General features: G+C 41.3%; 1 protein-coding gene across 2 annotated transcripts in view; it reads right to left on the reverse strand.

Moving 5' to 3' along the window:
* Positions 1–632: 632 nt before the first annotated feature.
* Positions 633–24,679, reverse strand: part of CSTF3 (cleavage stimulation factor subunit 3) — a 56,698-nt gene continuing 32,651 nt past the window's right edge. For both annotated transcript variants that reach the window (XM_083725132.1, XM_083725133.1), the window contains 18 exons: positions 17,205–17,237; positions 14,901–14,998; positions 13,276–13,342; positions 13,158–13,192; positions 12,926–13,052; positions 11,124–11,201; positions 10,782–10,944; positions 9,693–9,802; positions 8,990–9,106; positions 8,742–8,816; positions 7,986–8,129; positions 7,798–7,900; positions 6,372–6,441; positions 4,771–4,966; positions 3,336–3,489; positions 2,926–3,020; positions 2,718–2,778; positions 633–1,352 (listed from right to left, as the gene is read on the reverse strand). In XM_083725132.1, the coding sequence (XP_083581258.1) occupies positions 1,150–1,352; positions 2,718–2,778; positions 2,926–3,020; positions 3,336–3,489; positions 4,771–4,966; positions 6,372–6,441; positions 7,798–7,900; positions 7,986–8,129; positions 8,742–8,816; positions 8,990–9,106; positions 9,693–9,802; positions 10,782–10,944; positions 11,124–11,201; positions 12,926–13,052; positions 13,158–13,192; positions 13,276–13,342; positions 14,901–14,998; positions 17,205–17,237 (1,929 nt within the window). In that variant the 3' untranslated portion in view covers positions 633–1,149. The remainder of the gene's footprint in view (positions 1,353–2,717; positions 2,779–2,925; positions 3,021–3,335; positions 3,490–4,770; positions 4,967–6,371; positions 6,442–7,797; positions 7,901–7,985; positions 8,130–8,741; positions 8,817–8,989; positions 9,107–9,692; positions 9,803–10,781; positions 10,945–11,123; positions 11,202–12,925; positions 13,053–13,157; positions 13,193–13,275; positions 13,343–14,900; positions 14,999–17,204; positions 17,238–24,679) is intronic.

A 24,679-nucleotide genomic window follows, 5' to 3' on the forward strand; every position in this document is an offset into this window, starting at 1 on the left:
CTTTTTTGTTTATTGTAGACTGCACTGAAAATTTTATTTAAGACCAGTATAAAAAATAGCCTTTTAGAAGGAGGCAAACCCATATACTGCATTTTAATTCATGGAAGCTACCCAAGGAAAGCATATAATAAAATTTGCCATGACTACAGTGCTGTCATGAAGGCTCAGCTCTTAGCTGAATCAGATGTAAAGAGGGCTCTTGCTGCAGAACAGCCACTACTAATATTTATAACATTAAATGACATTCCTGGACATTTGCTTTTAGTCTGTCATGTATGTTCAGATACGAATTTTCTGAATAATAAATTGCACTGTAATAATAAAGCTGTTAGAAGGCCAGCTGCGAGGGGTACGCCAGTATCCAGAAGGAAGCCCCAGCAAAGCAACTGTACCCAGATTGTCAGAGGCTGTCTGGTACATCTTGGGCAAGTTCTGCCAGTGGTGTGGGGAATTTTGGGTTCCCTTGTTCCTTTGCCTTCTCCACAGGAGGAATCCTGGAGCTTGGTGTACTTAACTCCCCACCACCACTGCCTACAATGGGAGGGGGAAGGAAAGACAAACTGCAAACAAAAAGGTAGGAAAGAGCTGTCACCCCTCTCTATGCTAGAAATAAAGTGGTATGAGGCATGACGTTATGGAGAGATCCTTTATTGGAAAGGAATGTTCTTCCATTTTAAACTACAAAAAACAGTTTCCATTCATTCTGCCATAAATAAAAACAAAGAATAAGGCAGGACAGACACTAAATGAGCAAACTGAGAACAACTTCGTTTTCCAGAGGTGTGAATTTAAAATATTTCACAATTTTTTATGCTATCCAGTTTTTAAAATAAAACTGTCAGGACCCCTGCAAGATTTCAAGTGGTAAGGATGGGGATACACATGTGAAGAGCAACCAAATGCAATTCAGACATTCTGCACAAATTGTGTTCAAAACCTGGAGCTCAAATTTGCTTGTTGTAAAATTCACCTGCCCTTTTCTTTTCTGATGAAGAATCAGCTGGTAAAAAAGAGGCACCACAGTAATAAAACAACCTCAGTTGCAAGATGCTTGTTAGAAACTTCAATCCCTTTTAAACATTTGATTTTGTAGAAGGAAAACAATTGTTACAAGTCCTTTAGTCTTCATCATTGCGACTGCAACATGTCTCATCGGATTCGCTTTTGCTGTCGTGCTCTGTAAATGTCGTGAATTGGAGGAACCACTGATCCTTTTTCTTCATCGTCATCTGAATCTTCATTTGGTCTTTTTACAGATTTATTAAGAAGGGCATTATTTTCCAAAGGTCCATTCCCTTCCACTGTTAAGTCTGGCAGTCCCCCAGTAATGATTCGCACAGCTTCATCCACAGCTTTGGAACAGGGAAGAGAAATAGTTGTTGTTAGAATTATGTGGGCTGAAGAATTATGACAGTGCCCACCATTATATGCTTCATTAATTTTATTATTTGTTTGTGCATTAAATTGTCCATACTAGCCTTGCATTTAATAACTCACAGGGCAATTAAAAAATGTTTAGCAGGAAACAGATGAGAATGGCTTTTGGAAAATATTTCATTTTGAAATTCTTGTTTCAAATAAGATCACAGAAGAACAAGCCACTGGTGTGCTTTCAAAAAGTATACTCAAATTATGCAAGTGTCATGTTTTTCAAGTACAGCTCTTTACAAAGGCCAAGTACCGATGTAATCTTTTAATATTAGAACTAGAGCAACATCCTCTAGCAAACCAATTAGGTTATGAAATGATATTCCACTGGGGGATTGAATATTGAGGGTTTACATTAGATTTTGTGTTGATGAAGAGCTATACTTGAAACACACACATTTGATATACCTTTGATAATAGTTGTGGTATATAATTATCTGCTATAGCTCTTGCTTGCTGATTTATTCAAAGTATGCCCATCTCTTTGACATTACACACTGAAGCTCAAAGGCACATCTAAAGGCAGTGCTTTTTTTCTTTAAAAAAAAAAGTTTAGGGGTACTTTCATTTTCCTACTCATATTGATATACTGCCCCTCAGTGAGGCCAGACTTAGATTCACAAAATGTTTAGGGGTATGCATCCCCCCGGAAAAAAGCAGTCTAAAGGGATAGCTGACTTGCATCAAGAAGTTGCATGTGTGTCCATTTTGTGTTGACAAATGTGGGCCTCAACTTCAAATTGTAGTATTCACCCTGCAGCAGGTGCCAACCATGCAGAAACACATTTGCTACTGAAAATGCGAAGTGGCTATTGTTGAAAATGAATAAAAAAACAGCACAGTTAACAAAACTGAGTGTTGAATTAATTCTGTTGATTTCAACAAGAGAATATTCCTGTGTCATTATGGGTGCAAAATCCTACTTTGATCTTTTATGGGGTGGTTGTTAGAACCATATAGCCAGCAAGTCACACATGTATTTAAAAAAGCATGGCTTTGTAATTTCAACTTCCATCTTACAGCCACTTCCTTTTGCTTCTGTGGACTTCAAGACAGAGTTCTCTATTAACAGTAGTTACAGAAGCCGCTAAATATTTACTCACTGTCCTGAAAATAAGAAAAAAATATTATTTTGGCTAATTTGAGTACACACATACAGCAATGTCATTAACCTTAAATAGTGTGATTGTCAATACCTCAAATAGCCAGCCCCAAGACATCAGAGTTTAAGTGAAGTAGTACAGTCTAGTGATGCAACCATGCATTTAAAAAGGACAAAAGCAACTTACTGTCTGGGAGCTTGCATCTCCTGATAATCTCCATGACTTCATCCACTTGCACAAAGGGGCCCTGCAAGAGAAAAAAAGATGGACCATTTAACAGGAAATGCTATGGTAAAAACCAGTGAGACAAAAGAAAATGAAATGTTTAATGCATTGAAGCAAAACACAACCAGATTGCAAAGTCATTAAAACATTTCAGGATCTCATGACCAACCTGAAAACACACGGGAGGTGGGAGAAGCTTCATTAGAACTACAGCAGCAGGCGGGACTGGAAAGACACCACCAGGGACTGGATGCAAACCTGGAGCTAGTAAATAATAAAATAAAACACATTTAAGTCTTCATGGCTCTTACAGCTAAGGAGAATCAACTACATGCTGATGGGAGTTCCTTTGGTTGATGTAACTGACCTTACAAGCACTATACAAGAACAAACAAAAACCTCAAACTTTTGTTTATTGTACTTTGATTCCAATTTAGCAGAGAATTGGAAGGGTATAAAACATTCTAGTTGTGTCCCCAAATGAGAATGAACTGAATGAATTGAAGTTTTTTAAAGAAACAGCCAATCAGAATAAGGTAGACTTCTATTTCACATTTACATGACTCGATATTAGCTTACGTGCTAAATGTCTTGGCTGAAATGGAATCATCTGCTGGGTATCTGGTTTTGGATACTCTGGTTTTCTGTCCGCTTCATCTTTTAGCACAGGCACTATTGAAGGAGCCACAACAGGATCTGGAATTATGGTTGACAGCTTTGCCCGAGACACATCCTGGAAGTTCATAGCATGAGAAGAAGCATAAATAGTGTGAGAGCAGCTCTGCTGGATCAATCCAAAGGCTGATCTATAGTCCAGCATATTGTTTATCGTGTGACCAACTGAGTGCCTATGGGAAGCTCACAAGCAGGAGGGGATCCCATAATGCTCAACATAGACTGGTCCAGAGTAGCATTTCTGTTTGCATAAAGCAACAATGGACACCAGACCAAACCCTGCCCAATTTTATGGAAGAGAAGTTTTCTGTCTGCTCATAATTTTAAAATTTATCAACCGCCTTTGTAATAAAAGAATTATTTACAATAAACAATGCAAAATATTAAAAATACAGGCAATGCATTATTAAATTCCAATATACAGAATCAAAAACTTGAAACATAACAGATAGAGCAAGAAACTAGCTCCATATTGATTTAGGAACTTGGCTAGGAAACTGTAAGATCAATGCACCAGCACTTCATATGTAAAGATGCAGGCAGGCAACTGATAATCAGCTAAGAGTATTTTAAGCTGGGATCACATGGGAAGTATGTGGTCAGTGATACTTTTTATCACTGGCAGCAGTCTAGAACCTGAATGGAGTAAAACTTGGAATGGATTTAATGCTGGCTTTTTAACATCTTCTGTTGAGCTAGACTTCACCTTACAGGTACCACATGGAGGTGGTTTAAATTGTTCCTCACAAGCACTGCTATAAAGTGTTAAACCATATACTTGCAACAGCTTACTATGCAGCTGGTGCGATTTTCCAAAATGGCAACCTTTTTCTTCTCGACAGAAAATCGCACCTGCCATGTGGAGATGTGGAGTGTGGAACAGACTGCTTCAGGAGGTGGTGGGACTTTCTTGGCTGGAGATTATTTAAGCAGAGGCTGAATGGCCATCTGTCAGGGATGCGGTAGTTGCATCCTGCATTGTATATTCATCATCAAGCAGGGGGTTAGACAGCATAACCTCCCAACTCCCTTCCAACTCTGTGATTCTGTGATGGGAGCTACTGCCCACAAATAGCTTATCATAGGGTAACAGCCACCAATTTGGAATAATATGAACTGTTTTCTACATGGTGACGAAAACAGTAAAAAAGAAACGGAAATGAATAGTAATTCCAAACAAAGAGAAGGTGTTTTTGCTTGTGCTTGAGTGGACATCTAAAGGCTTAGGAGAGTTAAGGGGTTTTATTTTTAAAGCAGCACTGAAGGCATGCAAGTAGCAATGCTATGGAACTGCATTCCCTCTCCAACTAAACATTCTAGAATGTTATCATCTCCATACCTTATAACCAAGAGCTTTGAGTTCACTGGCAGAGCAGGGGTACAGATCCATGAACTTGTATCTGTCTACTAGTAGAGCTGTTTCTTTGCCCTCATATTCCTCCTTGAAGGCTGTAAACCTCCGTTTCTCCACTTTAAGTATGCTAGCCAGGTCACCAATATTACTTTCAAAAGCTAAAAATCGGGCCCATATCTCTCTGTGAAAGAAAAGACAGAAAGAGAACGAATGTTCAAAAGAAAACATGCTCAGCACACATGGCCTGCAGTAAGTGCAATCACTTGCAACAGTTACCAGCAACCAGCAGACCCAATCCACTGCAAGCCAGCTGCTTGCCCACTGACTAAGCAACCCCCTCGTCTGCTCTTTCCAGTGGCTTGCTACCCCGGATATCCAATTCTATGTTGGCAAGATGGAGAAGGGAATTGTGGGCAGCTGCCAGTCAACTATCATGTCTTTATTCTACAACCAGAAGCCATAGCAGATACATCTGCTTTGTACCCAGAGGGCATCCTAGAAGGCAGCAATGGCCAGTCTGTGTACATCCAGGGCAGCAAACCAGCGGCTCATAAGCAGCATGCTGATAGTAGGTAGCGCCTGGACTCCCTCTCTCCTGCTCCCCAATCTTATCCCCACTCATGGACACAGAAACACACACAGATCTTTGATCTTTCCCCTCTTCCCTGCTCTCTCTCTCTCTCTCTCTTTCTCTCTCTCTCTCTCTCACAGACACACACACTATGCAAGGAGCCCACTGGTTCACTCCTAGGTAGTTTACAGTGCCAAACAGCTGGGAATTGATAAAGGGGCCTGCAGACCATCTGTATGCATTGTACATGCAGCCCTGGCAAGGAGTGCCAGGCAAAGGAACTGGTTCCCTGCTGGTGGTGTTGCTTGCTAGGTGCTTCAGGTTGAAAGCAAGAGGCAACCAGTTGGTGTGCATGCCCCCTCTGCACCAAGGGCATAGGAGAGAGAGTCCTTATAGGCAGAATGCAGAAAGAAAAAAGCTGCATGCAAAAACCGCATGACACTGCACTGGAACTGGAAGTCGTGGTTGCTGGGGGAAAGTACTACCTGATACTGACAAACAAAAATGGTTAACAGCAGATAAATGTCTAGCTACCACTTACATAATTCCCAAATTCTACTTTTCCTGGAATAGGCTTCAGGCAGCACAGAGTTGGCTATGAGGCTGTGGAGGGCATTTGCCAAAGAGAGACGATCTCCGTGGGTAAACATGGAATGAAAGCAGGAGGGAGGTATAGATCTGAGCCCGTGTGTATGCATGCACGCAAAAATGCCCCAAGTGCTCTGAGTCTATATTGTATATTGGCCAAATCTACTTTGCAACAACACTCCATATAGCAGTTATCTTCACAATGGAGATGAGAGCACATTCTGGCATCCAAGGAATGAACTCCATAGAAAATTCTTACAATCTCTGGCTTCTCTCTCTCAGCAGCTGGCTCCTTGTTTAAGACGAAAATGGCAGTACAGGCTGCAACAACCATCCCCTCATTAATCTGTGATAATATCTATGTTGTACAAGGGTTGTCACGTACAGCAAAGCAGACGACTTGGAATGGAGCTTTGGCGAAGCTTACCCAGATTTCTCAGGTGGGAGGCTCCCTGAGGTTAATACTCGTTCAAACAGGACTCTTGTATTATTATCCTCTATTTTAAAAAAAAGTATTAAAAAAGAAAGATGAAAACAAGCTTTAAATATATATATATTAAAAAAACTGGAAATTACGGGGGGGGGGGGGGAGACAATATCTTGACATAATTTCAATTCCTGTGAAAGATGAAAAACCCAATTTGCAACTCCAGTTTCATTATTGCTAAAGTAATCTCAGGGAGAAGAGACACACGGAGAAAAGGCTTTAGAAAAGTCTCACTTCTACTCTGCAGAAGACACACCCACAAATTACAACTGCAGCTGAGAGGTAGGTATAAAAACAACACACTAAAATGAATTAAAACAACCAGAACCATAAAATAAGAATTAAATACTCTGTTTAAAAATTGGTGGCAGCAGCAGCAGCACACTTAAGTACTAAACAAGAAGCAGCTGCTTAGGACAATACTGGCCATGGTTTTTTTGTGCCCTTTGTGTTCTTCCAGGCTGCTGATTTTTCAATCTGAAGTCCTCACTCAAATTAACAGTCTATGGACTGGATGTGAGTTTCCTGCCTGCAAACAGCAAGACTCCATCCATACACAAAATATTCCCTGAAAGGTGGTGGCGATGATTTTCACCAGCTGCCCCTTTCTCTTTCGCCAATTGCCCCATACCTCCTGTGTTCCTCTGGAGGTTGCTACAAACCCCCAGAACAGATTTTCAGAGGGCTGCAGAGGGAAAAAGAAAATCCCTGCCCACCTTCCCAAAAAGCAAGTGGAACTCCTCACAGCACAAGTCTGAAGCTAACCCAGTTGAAGAACAGTCGTGAGATTTGACCGTTCTCAGGTGTTGGCTTTTAATTTCATCCCCCAGCGCTCCAGAGAATTTTGATATTGTGGAGGACTTCAGGAAAGAGGAGAGCAAGGGGAGTAGAAATCCACTTGTGCAATGTTGGGTGTCTCCCAGTATCATCCTGATTTTACTGATGGAGAGAAGAGCTGGGGAAATAGCAGCCTGCCTACAATTACTACTGAGTGGGGAGAAATTTGAATTGAAGGTTCTCAGCTCACATTCTTAGCCACAATTCTATACAAATTATCTACATATAAGCTATGCATTACGATGCATCAACATCCATCTACATACTCTTGAAGTTTCCCCCAACACATTATTGGCTAAAGACCTGACAAAGCAAGCAGTATGCAAAACAATGAGCAGCGAAGTCCCATCTGCTCACTGATGATATAATGTGGAGGGATGCCACCAATATCAGTGGTAACTGAATTCTGAATTTTCACAGGTCCATGCCAAACAAACTGCTCAATTTCAGGTAAAGAAGATTTTTGTCTTGAAAAAAGTTATAATCCCAGAGTCCAATGTAATGAATTATCCCAGCTCCCAGAACTTACCATTGAGATGAGAAAGATAATCAATATATGCCAAGACGTATTCTGGAATGTCTCCATATTTCTTTAGCCCCAACTCAAAAATCTTAAAGGCCACTGACTTGTCCTGCAGATTTCAAAATGTTATTAGTTGTAGACAGAAGAATCCAGAGGCTGAAGCAAAAGTTTCATTCACTGTGTTGCAATAATACCTTGCTGCAATAATACTCCATCAGAGCAGCTGTAACATAGACATGATGACGGGTCCGGGCATCTTCTCGTGCCTTCTTAAATATCATCCTGCCTGATTTTATGCCCTCTGCTCGCCTTGCAAACTTCATATACTGAATATATACCTGAAACATATAGGTGGAAAAGGTAGGATCACCTTTAAGCTATGACTCTGTTTTTAGAAGTCAACACCATATTAAAGACATGGCTTCTAGACCTTGGTTGTGACTCTTGATTTGTTTCAAATGAGACAAAACATGAGCCCAGGTCTGAATACCATCCTAAGCCAAACCATGGTTAGTTCTAAGTAGGGTCACAGCAGCAGAACCGGCAGAGGTGCAAAGAGGCCACACTTTCCCCCCCTCTAAGCAACAGAATGCTTGCTCATTCCTAAGTTTGGCTTGCTGTTATTTGTGAGCAAGGCTATTCTTATTGTCAACAACAGTTCTGCTCATAATTATTTATAATTAAGTGGAAGGTTAGAAACAGATTACAACATGAAATCTTTCAAATTTTACTGAGTCACAAATTATACACCTCAGACATGGCAAAACAGCTGAATAATGTACAAAAAAAAAATGGAAGAAAAAAGTGAATTGATAACAAAATTTGAAAATGTGACTGACATTATCTATACATTTTCAACTGGAATACTTTAGGAACTGACCAAAGAGAAATATACAACTTTTTATCCTATAGTCATCTCAACAAGGTGAAACAATGAAGACTAAACATACCAAAGTGGGATCAATATCTTCAATAGCTAAGAGCCGATTATATATGCTGTGCACCTTCTCATATTTCATCCGACTCTGAGAAAATACAAAAAAGGTCATGTTTAGTTTAACTAGTTTATGCTCAAAATTATTACCAGCCCTGCTTATTTGAATTTGCCAAGATTAAGTTCTCCAATCAAGATTATGCACAAGAAATAAAAAGCTGGTTGAACTGGAGATTGAAAGAATAATGTCACCTAAGGACTCACCTCTTCATAATCTGCATATGCAAAATAAAGAAGCATGTTCTTTTTTAGTAAAGTGCTGATTGCTCGTTCATAAATATTTGCAGCTTCATCACTAAACAGTTTAGCATTGTTCATGTCCTGGAATCGAGAAAATATGAGAAAATCAACTAACTGTAGGACTAGTATGAAAAACAAAAAGAGTTTTCAGTCCTGTGCTCATTAACAGCTCTACAGGAATACTGTAAACCCAAGTGGGTTACCTTGTAGCAAGAACTCAGCAGCTACAATAATGGATCTTATTAGAAACATGTGACTTCACGTCACATGCTAATTGTAAAAATTGAATATAGTTTAGCAACATGGTAAATTCAGAATACTTAATTATTTTTATGGGCTTGGTATTTTTATTTTCTATTTTAAAGATCTCCCACAATTTAAAAATGGGATGATATATTTTTGCATATGATCCCATACAACTTTGATAGAATTAACCACTTCATTGTCAAATAACAAGGTCCCACAAAACAAACAAATGAAAAGATAGGCTGGGTCCAGATTAAATTAGCTGAATTTAGTTGTCACTGAAATCATGACTTGCCTTAATCATGTCTAACTTCACACTGATCTCAATGGACCCAAGTTCAACTTATTTAGTTTAGTACCAACTATAGATATGTTTAAATGCTGTACATAAAATGCAGTATTTCTTACTGTCTTCTCTTACCCCTTTCTCAGCTAGTAGTTTGCTGGATTGCTCGAGATATTGTGCAGCTTCATACCAAATATCTGGATGATGTCCCAGCACCAACAGGCATTGTTCATATGCAAACATCACTATGGGAAGACATTGAAACAAGATAGATTCCTAGTGGGTGGAACCTTACAAGCTGAATCACTACCAATGATTCACAAATGTAACTAAAAATGCAGGTCTCTTAAAGAGCCAGCCACATGATCTCAAGAGCCGCCCTCTCCAATTCTATGCCCTATCAACATCTTTAGAGATTTCCAGACTTTTAATTCCTGACCCCTCTCCAGCTAATAAAATGCTGACTTTGAAACTGTTGGTGGTCAAAAAACGCTGAGCTCTGTCCTCACAGGAAAGTCTCATTATACATGCCCTTGAATGGCAAAAGGACCAACGTGATGTTTTTGCACCCTAAGCCATGGGAGCTTATGACTACTGTTTCAAGAGGCACCAACAGGTTCCTTTTGGAAATTATCTACCTATGGAGTGCTAGGAATATCTAAGTAGAAACTTTTCTTTCTGGAGAAAAGCAAAGTTCAACGAGGTAAAGGTAAAGGGACCCCTGACCATTAGGTCTAGTCACGGACAACACTGGGGTTGCGGTGCTCATCTCGCTTTATTGGCCGAGGGAAGCCAGCGTTTGTCCGCAGGCAGTTTTTCCAGGTCATGTGGCCAGCATGACTAAGCTGCTTCTGGTGAACCAGAGCAGCGCATGGAAACGTCATTTACCTTCCCGCCAGAGTGGTACCTATTTATCTACTTGCACTTTGACATGCTTTCGAACTGCTAGGTGGGCAGGAGCAGGGACCGAGCAACGGGAGCTCACCCCTTCGCGGGGATTCGAACCGCCGACCTTGATTGGCAAGCCCTAGGCTCTGTGGTTTAACCCACAGCACCACTTGCACCCCATATGCCCATGGCAATAAATGGGATTTAAGTACACAGTCCAGGCAGCTAAGTTTGTATAGTTTGTAAGAGTGCTGCACCCCAAAGTAACATCAGCACGACTTAATTACTATGGTTATCTTTGCACTATTTCTAAGGAGAACAAAAATGTACAGTCACCTCTCTTTGTTATAAGGGTTTGGTCTTCAGTACGTAAAGGGTTGCTCTTTTCCCACTGAATATATTTCTTCCACATGTCTACCTGCTGAGCTTCTTGGGGAGTATTTTGGGGTGGGACCGAAGGAGCATTGCGGTCCAGACCTTTCATCACAGTTTCATATTCCTGAAGAGATAGGAAGAAACAGAGAAGAGGTTTCGTTAAGGTGGGCTTTGAAACAAAACTTTATATTAAAGTTACTCCTTTTTTCAACTCCACTTAGTAATTTGCTGCAGCTCAAGCATGCAACAAATATTCATGCTGTATTAAATCAAGACAAAAGAGGAACAACCGGGAGCCTGTACCTTAGCCACACGTCTAGCGTTCATATAATCTCTACTGCGATCTTCAATCATTTTCTTAGCTAAGTGGATGTTTATTCCCTGGAAGACAGAAAACAAGAAGTGAAGCCCTGCTCAGGACCACTGTGGGCTTGCAGTCCCATGCATGCTTCCTCATTTGTAAGCATCATGGAACTCACTGAGACTTAGATAGCATTAATCAACATAGAATTGCACTGGAAAGCTGTCACTTTGTACTTATCCCCATGTAAGTGGTGAAATAAAAGCTGTGCTGCTGTTGGGGTGTCTGGATACACAGCACCCCTGTGTGAGAAAGGGAGGACTCCCAGGAACATCGAAGGGGGAACTAGCTGCCTGCTGCTGCCTGCTTCCCAGTGGGACTCCTGAGCTTTCTTGCCTCAGGAAGCCCTGACTTGGCAGCTCCCAGCAACACCTGAAACTCCCAGCTGGGCATTTAGCTGGGCTGGTGGAATAAAAGCTGGGCTCCCTTTGGGAAGAGCCATTTCAGTGGGAGAGCAAAGACAAGGGATGCCCCCTTAACACTGTCTACTGTGCGGTCGGCCTTACTCTGATTGTTTTTATTCTAAGTCTTTGGGCTTTTTTATTTATAGCACCAATCCTGGCCTGACCACACTAGCTGCCAATTGGTTTCCGGGCCCAATTCAAAGTGCTTGTTTTGACCTATAAAGCCTTAAATCAGGCTTCCTCAAACTCGGCCCTCCATATGTTTTTTGGCCTACAACTCCCATGATCCCTAGCTAGCAGGACCAGTGGTCAGGGATGATGGGAATTGTAGTCTCAAAACATCTGGAGGGTCAAGTTTAAGGAAGCCTGTCTTAAATGGCTCAAGACCAGAATACCTCAAGGACTGCCTCTGCCCATATGAACTGACCCAGTCCTTGCAATCATCACCTGAGGCCCTTCTTTGTGTGCTTCCTCCACAAGAGGTCTGGAGGATGGAACTTGAGAGCAGGCTTTTTGTGCAGTGGCTCCCTGTTTTTGGGATGCTGTCCCCACGAAGGCTTGCCTGGCACCTTCATTACGTATCTTTAGGCACGTGCCGGAAACATTCTTCTTCTCCCAGGCCTTTGGCTGATTAAGCAATCTATGAGCTTTTCAACAATGTGTGTGGAGGGGTTATTGTTATTATGTTATATACAATTTTATTCTGCTAGAGAAAATGGGAAAACACTTGTCATTTGGATTAGGGTCCGGCTCAAAGAGGGTAAAGTTGCTGTTTCAGTAGGAGACAATCCTATGTTCTGCAGCCCAGTAGTATTAAGCATATACAATCATAGAATTTTATAGTTGGAAGAGATGCCAAGGATCATCTAGTCCAACCCCCCGCAATGCAGGAAACCCAATTAAAGTATCCATGAAATGATAGGCACAGATCTCCCAAGTCAGTGAACTGGAGCTCCTCGTTCTCTTGTTCCTGGCACTGGGAGATGGTCCTTCCCACTGTACAAAGAACACCATCAGATGAAGAATCTAAAGATGGCTGGAGGACCCAGGATCTTTAAGGCAATGGGAGTAGCCTCATCCACCTAGAATTGGGGCAAAAGTGTACAGGCAAACAAACAAACAAACAAGTCCCAGCAATTTTGAGAGGCAGGTTTGTGCTGCTTACAGAAAAAGACTTTATTGTCCTGCTCCTTCTGTCCACCCTTCACAATGTTTTTCAGAGCTCTACACTTGAAATACTCAGAAAGGGGCTTGCAGAGAGCCTATTCAAGTAACCTCACTGCTGCAGGTCAAGGAAAATAGCTAAATCTTGTTTGAACATCAGGCATCTTTTTATTTACCTCTTCATATTTGTTATAATCTCGCCAGAGTTGCTCGATGTTGATCATTGGGTTCACACAGCCCCGTTGATATACCCTGCGCACAGCAGTTATCCTCTGGTTTTCTGCATAGGATCCTACTGCTTCACTAAATTGTGAGGCAAGACAGTAACATACCAGCAATTACATACTGCAACCTGTACGAATATTAACACTGCATTAATTAAGAGAGAAGGCAGATTTTTGTACTTACACGCCTTTCAAAAAATTGATGTAATCCACCCAGATCTAATGTAAAAATATATAGAATCAGAGCAGTGAACATTTAACCAAACACCACAAATAAATATTTAATGTGAAAAGAAACATACCTGGTACGACATTATTTCCATGCCAATTTTATCCAGAGCAAAGTCATATGCCTGAGCCATTTTTTCTCTGGAGGAAAAAACATACACTATTAGAGCCACATGGTAACATTACTATTAAAATTACAGTTTTAAACTACAATCTTAATAAGCAGTGCCCAGCCTAGTGATAACAGAACAAATTATGCAAGGAGGGAGCTGCAGTCTAAGATAAAAAAGAGGTGGTAAGGGAGCATCTAGCTATTTTAGAATTCAAATCTCCAGGGGTGAGAGAAGACCAAGGTAACTACTGGCTGGTCAGCTTGATGTTGATAGCAGAAAAGGTCCTAGAACAGATAATGGTTGGTCTGTGAGGAGTTAGAAAAGGATACCAGATGAATCTCATTTCACTTGGTAGATCAGGGGAATACTGTGGACGTAGTGTATCTTGATTTCAGTAAGGTTTTTAACAGTCCCCCATGATATTCTTGTGGAGAAGCTAGTAAAATGTGGGCTGGATGAGGTAAGTGTTAGGTGGACTTGTAGCTGGTTGACTTAACCAAAGCTCACTAATGGTTCCTCATCATCCTTTTAATATTTTGAAAGAAATGCAATACATGCCTGCTTATATGAGGGGATACTATCCTGTAAATGTTGCTCTTATTGTTCTTTCTCTGGGTTCACACAGTTGACACAGGATCCTAAATAACTGGTTTTGCTTTTAGTTGTACAACCCTTATTGTTGTTAAGCTTACATGGGATGTGATTGGAAAAAATACTTAAAGGAGTAAATAAAAATGGCACCAGGCATGGTTTGTTGTGGCACTGTGCTGCTCTGACTATAGAATCCTCTCCCTGAAAGTGCAGATGGTAAGAACTTAGTTATGTTTCTAGTGCCAAGTGAAAGCATACTTGTACTTCCTGGCTTTGGGAGGAAATTAGCAGAGATTACGCAAAGTCTCAGGTTTATCCTGCTCTGACAATTGGCCTCTTAGTGATTGCATTTTATTGCTGTTTTAGGTTTATAATGTAATTTTATATTATTTGAGAACTTGCCCTGTAATTGCTGTGTGTGATGAAGAGCAGTCTAGAAATTTCGTAACAAAATCAAATAAACAAAACTTGTCAGTGGGAGGGGAATCAGAAACAGCTGTGACGATTACGCCTTCTTTGGATTACTAGATCAGTGGAAAAAAGCAACAGATCCTTCTGATATCTTGTGTAAGGCTGCTTCGGAAGTGCCACTTTGTCAGCAATGAAATTTAATAATCAACTGGAAGGAATCAAGAGGCATGTATACAACAACAAAGAACACCATGTAGGAGTTAGTGCTGACCCATGTTTATGGCACAATCCATCTAGGACAACATTCTATCTTGGGTGTCCCCACGTGACCCCCACTGGAGCCAACCCTTTTAAATGTCTTGCTGAACCTTTCAGGCATCAGTTCCTGCCTTTACCAACTCCTGTCTTGGTGGAGGCTGCTTCACCTTGCTACATTGGCAGGTCTACATTGGCAGTATTTGTCTAATTATTACTTTAAATGAGAAGCTAACTTGGGAGGCTGTGATCCTGCTTCAGCATCCTTAACTGAAAAAGGAATTAGATTGCAATAAAAAAAGAAGCTAACACAAACAGCATTTACTTACTTATAACTAGGTAGCTTCCCTTTGGTTTCTCGCACATACGAAAGGTAGCACTTCCATAAGTCAATGTGTAAAACTTTCATAAGGCACCTCTGAAACAGCTAGTCACATTGAAGAAAAACAACAACAGGAATCCATGAATAGACATCAGGAGGCACTTTGGAGCTTGAACAAACAAACTAAGGTTCAGTCTGCATTCCTTTTAAAACAGACAGGCACAGTCTCAGGAATAACAGCCAAGTCTTAATGTAAAGGTAAGGATGCTGTCAGAACTGTGAAATGCACCCATCTAGTACGAGAACCTTGCAATTCATGCATCCTCTGTTTGGCATAGTGGTGTACCTCTGTTTTGACATTGCCATTTTACACATATTGAAGCACAGATAAATTCAGATAAACCTCTGAATTACTGTGTGTAGGAGCAGTAAATAAACTTTGGATCACAGCTGAAAGGACTAAGTGAGACTGGGAAATATGAGCATAACAGCAGATGAGCATACAAGGAGGAATGACTTTACTAAGTGGTTCATCCATTTATCTGAGTGGTTTAAAACCTGTTCTGGAGAGAGTTGCACTCCCCCTAAAGCAGGGATTGAGGCAGGTAAAACTGCTGCTGCAAAGGAATGATCAGGAGCCTTAAAAGTGTGCTCCCAATTGTTCTTTGGTAAGTGGTGCTTTAAAAATTTCATAGTAAATGGATCAACTGGGATTGGTTTCACTTGTGAGCTCCAGAACAGAGCTCCTGACTCTGAGTGCAGACAAAGCCTGTGGTAGAAACTTTTGTAACCCCATCTTGAACTCAAACCAGGATTGGAAAGAAAGAATAATCCTTTTCAGCTCCATCTTAAGCAAAGGTCAGGCTGCAAAGGAAGAAGGGAAGAATCAAGAGCACACTTCTGAGTCAGCTTTGAATCTTCCTTTGAAATCTGAATCATCCAATGTCATATATAATATCAGGTGATTGACAAGTAGGCATTCCTCCTACCTATAAGAAGTGGCCCATGGAGGGCAGACCAAAGCCAGATTCCGAGGCTTGTAGTTTGGGCTGCTCCTAGATCTATCATGTCACTGAACGCAGAGGTGGCCTCAGTGGCACAGAGTGCCTTTTATCAGCTGAAGGTGACATATCAACTGCAATCTTACCTAGACAGACAGCTGTGCTTTGGTAATCTCCCATTTGGATTACTGCAATATGTGAGGCTGCCTTGAAAAATTCTGCGGGTCCAATATAGGGCAGCAAGATCACAAACTGGGACTAGTGATTCTGATCATACTATGCCGGTACTTTGCCATCTACACTAGCTTCCAGTCCATTTCCAGGCTCAATTCGTAACACTGCTGTAAAATTTTGAGGTCCTAAGTGGTTTGGGGCCTGGTTACCCAAGGGATTCCCTCCACCCATTCTTATCCTATAATCTTCTTCAGAGACCTTTCCCAGGATGCCCCTTGCCAAGTGAGTGAAGCAGCCTCATGTGATATAGTGAATGAAATGGCCTTTTCAAAGGTGGCACCCCCACTGTGGAATGTCCCTTCCCTTCATGAGGGCAAAAATACAGACTCAATTCATACTTAATGGTAGTTCCCTTATGAGTGCCACGAGAATGTGAGCTTGCAGATTGGCATCACTCACACAGAGGCGGTGTCTGGCATCTCTATGTGGGAAATGTTTGTGTAGTTGCTACAATTTGCATGAGTGTAGTACAGGCACCCCCAACCTTCGGCCCTCCAGATGTTTTGGATTACAATTCCCATAATCCCTGACCACTGGTCCTGTTAGCTAGGGATCATGGGAGTTGTAGGCCAAAACATCTGGAGGGCTGCAGATTGGGGGTGCCTGGTGTAGTATCTTGAAAAGGACTTGCCAGATTGCATCAATCGTGGTGGCTACATAGACAGTATCCATATGGAGGGCAGTGGTTCTCATATGTGGTTCTCACAAATGGCACCTGCATGTAAGTACTTTTGAAGTCACAAGGCTAGGGGCAGCCTAACCTCTTTTTGAGGTACTCACATGGGAGTCACCACTAGGCCATGACCCCAAAACCTTCTTGTGGAAAATGGGTCTTCAAGCAGATGTTAGAAATGGGAAGGGGTGTCTGTCTCTTCCCCTTTCCAAGTTTCTTGCCTTTTGCCACAAAGTGGCAGACACTTTATACTCAATTTCCAAGGCAAATGCTAGCACAAATTAGCTGTTTGCAAGCTTAAGACTGACTTCTCCACATCACTTAACAAAGGAGAATAGATGATCCATGTATTTATTCTTCCTTCCAAATCTATTTAAAATATAGGGCATACTTATACACTCACCTTTTCTACTTTGTCATAGTTTTTTGCTTTTATCTGTAAAACAAACAAAACTCAAACGGTTAGGTCAATCTTACACTAAAGAAGTAAAAGCATTCTATATTATTATTTAAGTCAGGATGGGGAACCTCCAGCTCGTGGTCTCTTAAGATTCCTTTGAGCTCCTCCCCACACAGGCACTGCTCAGCTAACCCTCCTCAAGTGCTTTTGCTTGGAATGTGTCCTTCAATTACAACTAATAGTTTAGGCGTGTGTATGCATTCCTGGTTTCTGTGTGGCTGATATGTAGCCTACTGCACCAAGTTAAGAATTCCATTTGTTGCCCCCCACACTTTTGCCTCTCCCCACTGCCCCTCCGAGCACTGGCCTGCCCCATCCAGAGATTGCCTATGTGAATGTAGTCCTTGGGGTGAGGGTTCTGCACCCTGATCTAGCTTCAGTCGGTTTGGTATTCTAGGATTTCCATTTCATCATTAAATGCAAAATATTCTTCAACTTGATGAATCCCGCACCACCACCTTTTAAAAGGATAATACTGCTTTCCCTGAAACAGCTGGAGCTCTTCTTACGAACAAGACATAAACCACTTACATACTAAAAACCCTTTATGTGCATTTCATTCGGTATGGAGTTGGTTTTGATAACATTTATGTATGTCTAGCTATGTGTTTGATGCAATACTTCTTGCACAAGCAGCCATCAAAGCTTGCCAAAAATGAATGCTTTACCTAAAGCTTACAGGGCACCCATTTGTGGCATTAAGAACACAAGAGCCTGCTGCATCAAGCCAGTGGCCATCAAGTCCAGCATCCTGTTCTCACAGTGGCCAACCAGATGCCAGTAGGAAGCTGGAAGGTAGGACCTGAGTTCAAGAGCACTCTGTCCTCCTGCAGTAGTTTTCAAACTTTGTTTCAAAAGAACAGTGTGGTTGCTCTGAAGGGTTTCCTCTATGAAGTAGCTTTTCCATTGCAGATTTCCCCCAGCTGCAGAGCATAATTTCAGTGGTCATAGAACAACTGTGATTATGTCTAAAAGGCCTAGCTGGTGTTAAGTTTCCAACAGTTGGGATTTTCTTAGCAGACAAATGTACATGGAATGGATTCCCTGAAGAAACAAAATTTGAAAGCCACTATTTGGGTGCTTTATTTTCTCCACGTGACACTGTGGTCATATTAGTGATAAGCTTCCAAACAAGGTACATAATATATAGTGAGGCTCGCATGCACCCTGCAGTTGTGAGCTTCCATTCCACAGTACAGGTGAACAATACCACATTGCTATGCACTGTCCAATTTAGCCACAATTCCGTACTGTCTCTTCGGAAGAGAGGAATCTCTCCTTATTTGCTTCCAAGCACTAGTTCCTTTTGTAAAGGAATTAAATAATAATAATTTAGAATCAGGACTCAAAAGCAGACCATGGAGACTGAAACCCAGTCTAAGAGCAGCTTGGATATTACTTAGGCAAGAATAGGGTGCCCAAGTCTCTGGCATTTGTGCAATGTCACATCTGAAACAAAGGTTCTGCAATGAAGCCTGCCCTATCATTGTACATGGAACATACCTGTAAATCAGGGGTAGTCAACCTTTTTATACCTACTGACCACTAATGATCTTTCTTGATGTTAAAATTTCCTTACCGCCCACCAGTGCTCTATGGAAGGAGGATTCAACTTGTGCCGTAGAAGCCCCTACTGCCCATCTAGAATTCTGAAACACCCACTAGTGCAGTGTTTTTCAACCTTTTTTGGGCAAAGGCACACTTGTTTCATGAAAAAAATCACGAGGCACACCACCATTAGAAAATGTTAATTTTTTTTAACTCTGTGCCTATATTGACTATATATAAAGCAATTCTCTTGAATAGGAATCAAATAAACACAAATAAAGTATTTTATAATTACTTTATTATAAAATAGTAAGTAAACAGAAATATGAAAAATTATAAAATACTTTATTCAGTGCGCAACCTGGGCCTGTTTGGCTGAGCACAAAGCTGATATTCTGGCTGGAATCAAAGAAAGACACACACGTAGCTCTATGGGGAATCAAAGAAAGACACACATGCAGCTCTATGGGGAATCAAAGAAAGACACACACGTAGCTCTATGGGGAATCAAAGAAAGACACACATGCAGCTCTATGGGGAATCAAAGAAAGACACACACGTAGCTCTATGGGGAATCAAAGAAAGACACACATGCAGCTCTATGGGGAATCAAAGAAAGACACACATGCAGCTCTATGGGGAATCAAAGAAAGACACACATGCAGCTCTATGGGGAATCAAAGAAAGACACACACGTAGCTCTATGGGGAATCAAAGAAAGACACACATGCAGCTCTATGGGGAATCAAAGAAAGACACACACGTAGCTCTATGGGGAATCAAAGAAAGACACACACGTAGCTCTATGGGGAATCAAAGAAAGACACACACGTAGCTCTATGGGGAATCAAAGAAAGACACACACGTAGCTCTATGGGGAATCAAAGAAAGACACACATGCAGCTCTATGGGGAATCAAAGAAAGACACACACGTAGCTCTATGGGGAATCAAAGAAAGACACACATGCAGCTCTATGGGGAATCAAAGAAAGACACACACGTAGCTCTATGGGGAATCAAAGAAAGACACACACGTAGCTCTATGGGGAATCAAAGAAAGACACACACGTAGCTCTATGGGGAATCAAAGAAAGACACACATGTAGCTCTATGGGGAATCAAAGAAAGACACACATGTAGCTCTATGGGGAATCGGATGAGAGCGGACCGCCTGTCCGCTTTCATCCGATCCCATCCGATCTGATTCCCAGCCAGGACGGATGGAAAATAGGGTGGACACAGTCCGGTGCCCGCCTAGTGGGCAAAAATTTGACTTTTTTTAAAAAAAAAATCTTTCAAATTTTTCAATTTTTCCCATGGCACACCAGGTAACATCTCGCGGCACACTAGTGTGCCGCGGAACAGTGGTTGAAAAACACTGCACTAGTGGGTGGTAGGGACCAGGTTGACAACCCCCGCTATAAATGAATATGAAGCACTAGGAAGCAGCCTGTTCCTGATCAGCAATGAAATGTTCAAAGTCACTGTAAGTGCTCATATTTTTTCACCCATGTCTCTGCATTCCAACTCAGTCTGCAAAGATCCCCATGAGTTGGTAAGTTTATATTGCTTTACATATCTGATTTCAAAAGTACATCTACAGGGCTGCAATATTCAGGATCAGCAGGTGCACTGTTTCAGTTGTTCTGATCATCATAGTCCAGACATGTGGGGTGCTTCTGTCTGTACTACCACTGACGGGCAAAGCTGGCATAAAACCAAGAGGGGCTGCAAAGTCTCTATTGAGCCTTTCCAGACAGTAAGACGTTTTTCTCCCTTAGCACTAAACCATTATTGCATCTGAACACTTCCCTGGCAACCACAGGTGACCAGGAACAGCATGCAGGTGAGTCCATCAGTTGAAACATAGAGTGCTCCATTCGTCCACTGAGCTCAGTACAGTAGCCAAGTGGGCTGCTAGAGGAGGGAAGCCCCTTCATCCATGCCCAGCATTGAAATACAGCTCTCTGCACCTTTTCTGCCAGCCTCCTGTAGGCTACTAATTTGGGGGGAGAGGGGAGCAGGCTACCATCTTCTAGAGGGTATTTACAACTCTTGCTGCTCCTGATCCAGCACATGAAAGAATATCCCACTTATAATGTAAGGAAATGATTTAGCTTCACTGTGGGGTGCTGCATAGCATAACCCTGTTCACTAAATTGCTTACAAGTGTAGATGTCTACTCCAGCATCAGAAGGGAAGAGTGCTTATCCTTGAAAGACAAGGAGAAGAGAAATAGCAAAAGGTTCATTAAATGGAAGGGTGTTGCTGTGGAAAGAAGAAGAAACTTTGATGATGTCTCCAGTTTGCATGGGGGATTAGAGCACAAGAATCTACTCTATACAGAATCAGACCACACATTGACTGGCATTAATTTCCCATGTTTGTAGCAAGATGCTGAAGATGCTGGGGATTGATCCTGTGACACTTTGCATGTTCTATGTTCTAGACCCATGGTTCCCAACATGGGGCACCCGCCCCACAGAGGGCAATTTGATTTTTAAGGGGGGCAATTCGAGAATGAGTTATTAACAGTGAATGGCCTTTTAGGCTTCCTCCACGTGAATAGGAGTTCACTTTTTGAATAATAAGAATTATATGCCACGGGGGGGGGGGGTGTCAGAACTTTAGAGATGCTTATGTGGGTCGTGGCCAAAAAAAGGTTGGGAACCACTGTTCTAGACGCTAGATGAATGATTCCCTGCTACAGTGATATAGCCACAGAATATTCCTCCTCTGCCATTAATCTTTTAAAAACAAAACTACGAATTAAACTTAAAAACAGTTTATAAAATGGTGCATATAGCAGCTCCAGAGATTTCTATCACTCACTGGCAGGTAGGCACTGTTTTGTACCAATGACACCAGTTCCACACATATCTTCCACACTGTATTCTCAATTTCATTGCTAGCTGGGGGAAGAATAGGCTTTCCCCAGTAACAAGTATTTGTCCACCACACAAACATGAGCTGCACATTTCTTCCTACAAATAAGGAGCTGTAAAGGCCCAAAACTTGCATGTCTTTCCTTGTGACATTTTCCATGCTGAATATTTTTAACAGAGAAAGTAGAAAAGCCTTAGATTTCAATTGTCCATTTTAAATTAAATCCTTGCTCATTGTTGAGCGAGAGAGGCTGAATTAAGATGTGAAAAAAGAAAATAACTCAAGGAAGCATAAATTCTAACTCTCTTGCATCCAATTTACAGGGCCACAAAAAGATAGGTAAAGGTAAAGGTACCTCTGCCCGTATGGGCCAGTCTTGACAGACTCTAGGGTTGTGCGCTCATCTCACTCTATAGGCCGGGAGCCAGCGCTGTCCGCAGACACTTCCGGGTCACGTGGCTAGCGTGACAAGCTGCATCTGGCGAGCCAGCACAGCACACGGAACGCCGTTTACCTTCCCGCTGGTAAGCGGTCCCTATTTATCTACTTGCACCCAGGGGTGCTTTCGAACTGCTAGGTTGGCAGGCGCTGGGACCGAACGACGGGAGCGCACCCCGCTGCAGGGATTCAAGCCGCCGACCATGCGATCGGCAAGTCCTAGGCACTGAGGTTTTACCCACAGCACCACCCGCGTCATTCACTATTTTTTTATTTCTCTTTCTCTGGAACAAGGTGGAAGACAACAGGCCATTGACATGAATGGTAATTGTGCAAGACCATAGCAAGACACTGTTTTAAGACACACAGTGTCTCATATTACAGAAGTCCCTTTGTGTCTAACAGGCTTTGTAAGCCTCAGTGTGATTATACAATATACCCTTATACACCCAAAGATTTTCATTTTACAACTATAGCTGAGACCAGTACAAATGTATTTCTTAGGAACATATATTACACTAATATTTAGTTGAAGAATAAATGAGGGTATGCTATTTTTACCATTGAATTCCTTTCGTCTTTATAAACATGTCAGCGTTTATGTCATTATATATGAAAACTTTTCTATTTCCACTTTCTCATATCTTGTTTCAAATCGTGGAATAAGAAATCTGTGTCATTCCACTCTTTAAAAATGCTTGTGGCACAATGACCTGGTTTGGATGACTGAGATTTCTGCCTGTACATACACTCCTTTTACAGTGAGCCATGATTAAATCAAGAAGTCTTCAGCCACTGCTTCCCATTTCATCCCAAACAGGAAACTATGGTTACCAGCTTTGGAACAAACCAGGATCATAAACCAATTTTTAAATTGGCTTGCTCCAAAGCTGGTAACCATAGTTTCCTGTTTGGGATGAAATGGGAAACAGTGGCTGAACACTTCCTGATTTAATCATGGCTCACTGTTAAAAAGCTGGGGGGGAGGGAGAGATTTCTGCATATTACAGCCAACGTAGAACAAATGTAGCCTTTTTTTTTCAGTGTTCATTTTTTAATACATCACTAGAGTTAGTGATAGACTTCAGACAGCTTATGAAAAAAGAATGAAGCAAATTCAAAGGATGCACCTACTAATGTCATGATAACTAAACTGAACCATTTCATCTGTCTTCTAATTATCAGATTCTGGGAACAAGAAACAGGAGCACCACAGCTCCGTCTTGCAATGGCTAGCAGTTGCCTTGTGGATTTTTGGTTCCGCCCCCAAACAGTAAAACCTGTATTACAAGCTGCTTTTGAAATTCTTTTCAGCTCCTAAAAGAGTCTCCCAGGAGGCATGGGAAGCTACTGTTTGAGAAATATGAGACTAAAGTTCACTGACTAGATAAGATACCTTAATTTAAGCCCTGAAGACAGAGGTGTTGTTTTGCTAACAAAAAAAAAACATCTCGTGTTATTAAAGCTATTCTGTAAAACTTAAAGGCAGGAGGAGTTTGATTACAAACTAACCAATATCTTAGCACTGAGTCTATAGATCATTGTTAACAAAGAGAAGATGCAGGTTTCTTTTGTTCAACATTATATTGGTTCTATCTCTTTGTTACTACAGAAATGTGTTTGAGGCTAGATTTGCCAGACATGGCTTCTAATATTTAGCTAAATAGGTCAGGTCAGGACTCAAATGGCTGTACCATTTTCTGCTTACACATTGGGGCTTTTTAAAATATATATATACCTCCTTCCTGCACTAAGTCACCTCCCACCTCCCATGTTGTTCCTGAAGGAGCTGCCCAGAGAAGCACCAAAAGTAATAAACAAGAACATATTATTTATATTTATGAAGGTATTGTGATAGAAAGTCTGCCATCTCAGGAAACAAATAATTACTAAAGAGATCATGGCAAATTTGAGTGGAATGACAGTGGTTAGGGAAAAAGGTGGAGAGAGAAAATCCTCCATCAGAGATTCGGATATTATTTTTTTTTTGCTTTTAACATGTCAGGAAAGTTATATTTGGATCCTTGAAAAGAAAATGAATTAGCAACTGTGTATCTGAAGCAACTAAAAAGCTGATTTATGTAAAAACGAAAAGCTATAATTGAAGGTGAACTTGTGGATCTAGATGTAACCAGCTTTGCTCCCTGCTCGTAGTCTAAGTTACCTTCTTATTTATTCTTATTGCTTACTAATATTAATCCAGGCTAGGAAACAAAGTACTACAGAAAAGCCCCGATAAAATAAATAAGATAAATTAAGAATGATCAACACAGCCAGAGAAAATTTTGAAAGTAGTGTCAATGCACAGAAAGAAAATTCAAATACATTTCAGGTATGATTTGCATCCAGGGATAATATTATTAATTATAAGTGCAGGTATTTGCATGTGACTTGCTTGAAACGTATTCAAAATATGCAAGGTTTTCCAGTGCAAGTCTATATGTGTATATTCAGAAACAAGTCCCATAGATCAGGATGCAAAAGATAGCAGCCTCGCAGAACCTATTACAATGCATAAATCTCAAGAAAAGCTGAACGAATGTTC

Source organism: Podarcis gaigeae (assembly GCF_964106915.1).
Source record: "Podarcis gaigeae genome assembly, chromosome: 1".
NCBI lineage: Eukaryota > Metazoa > Chordata > Lepidosauria > Squamata > Lacertidae > Podarcis > Podarcis gaigeae.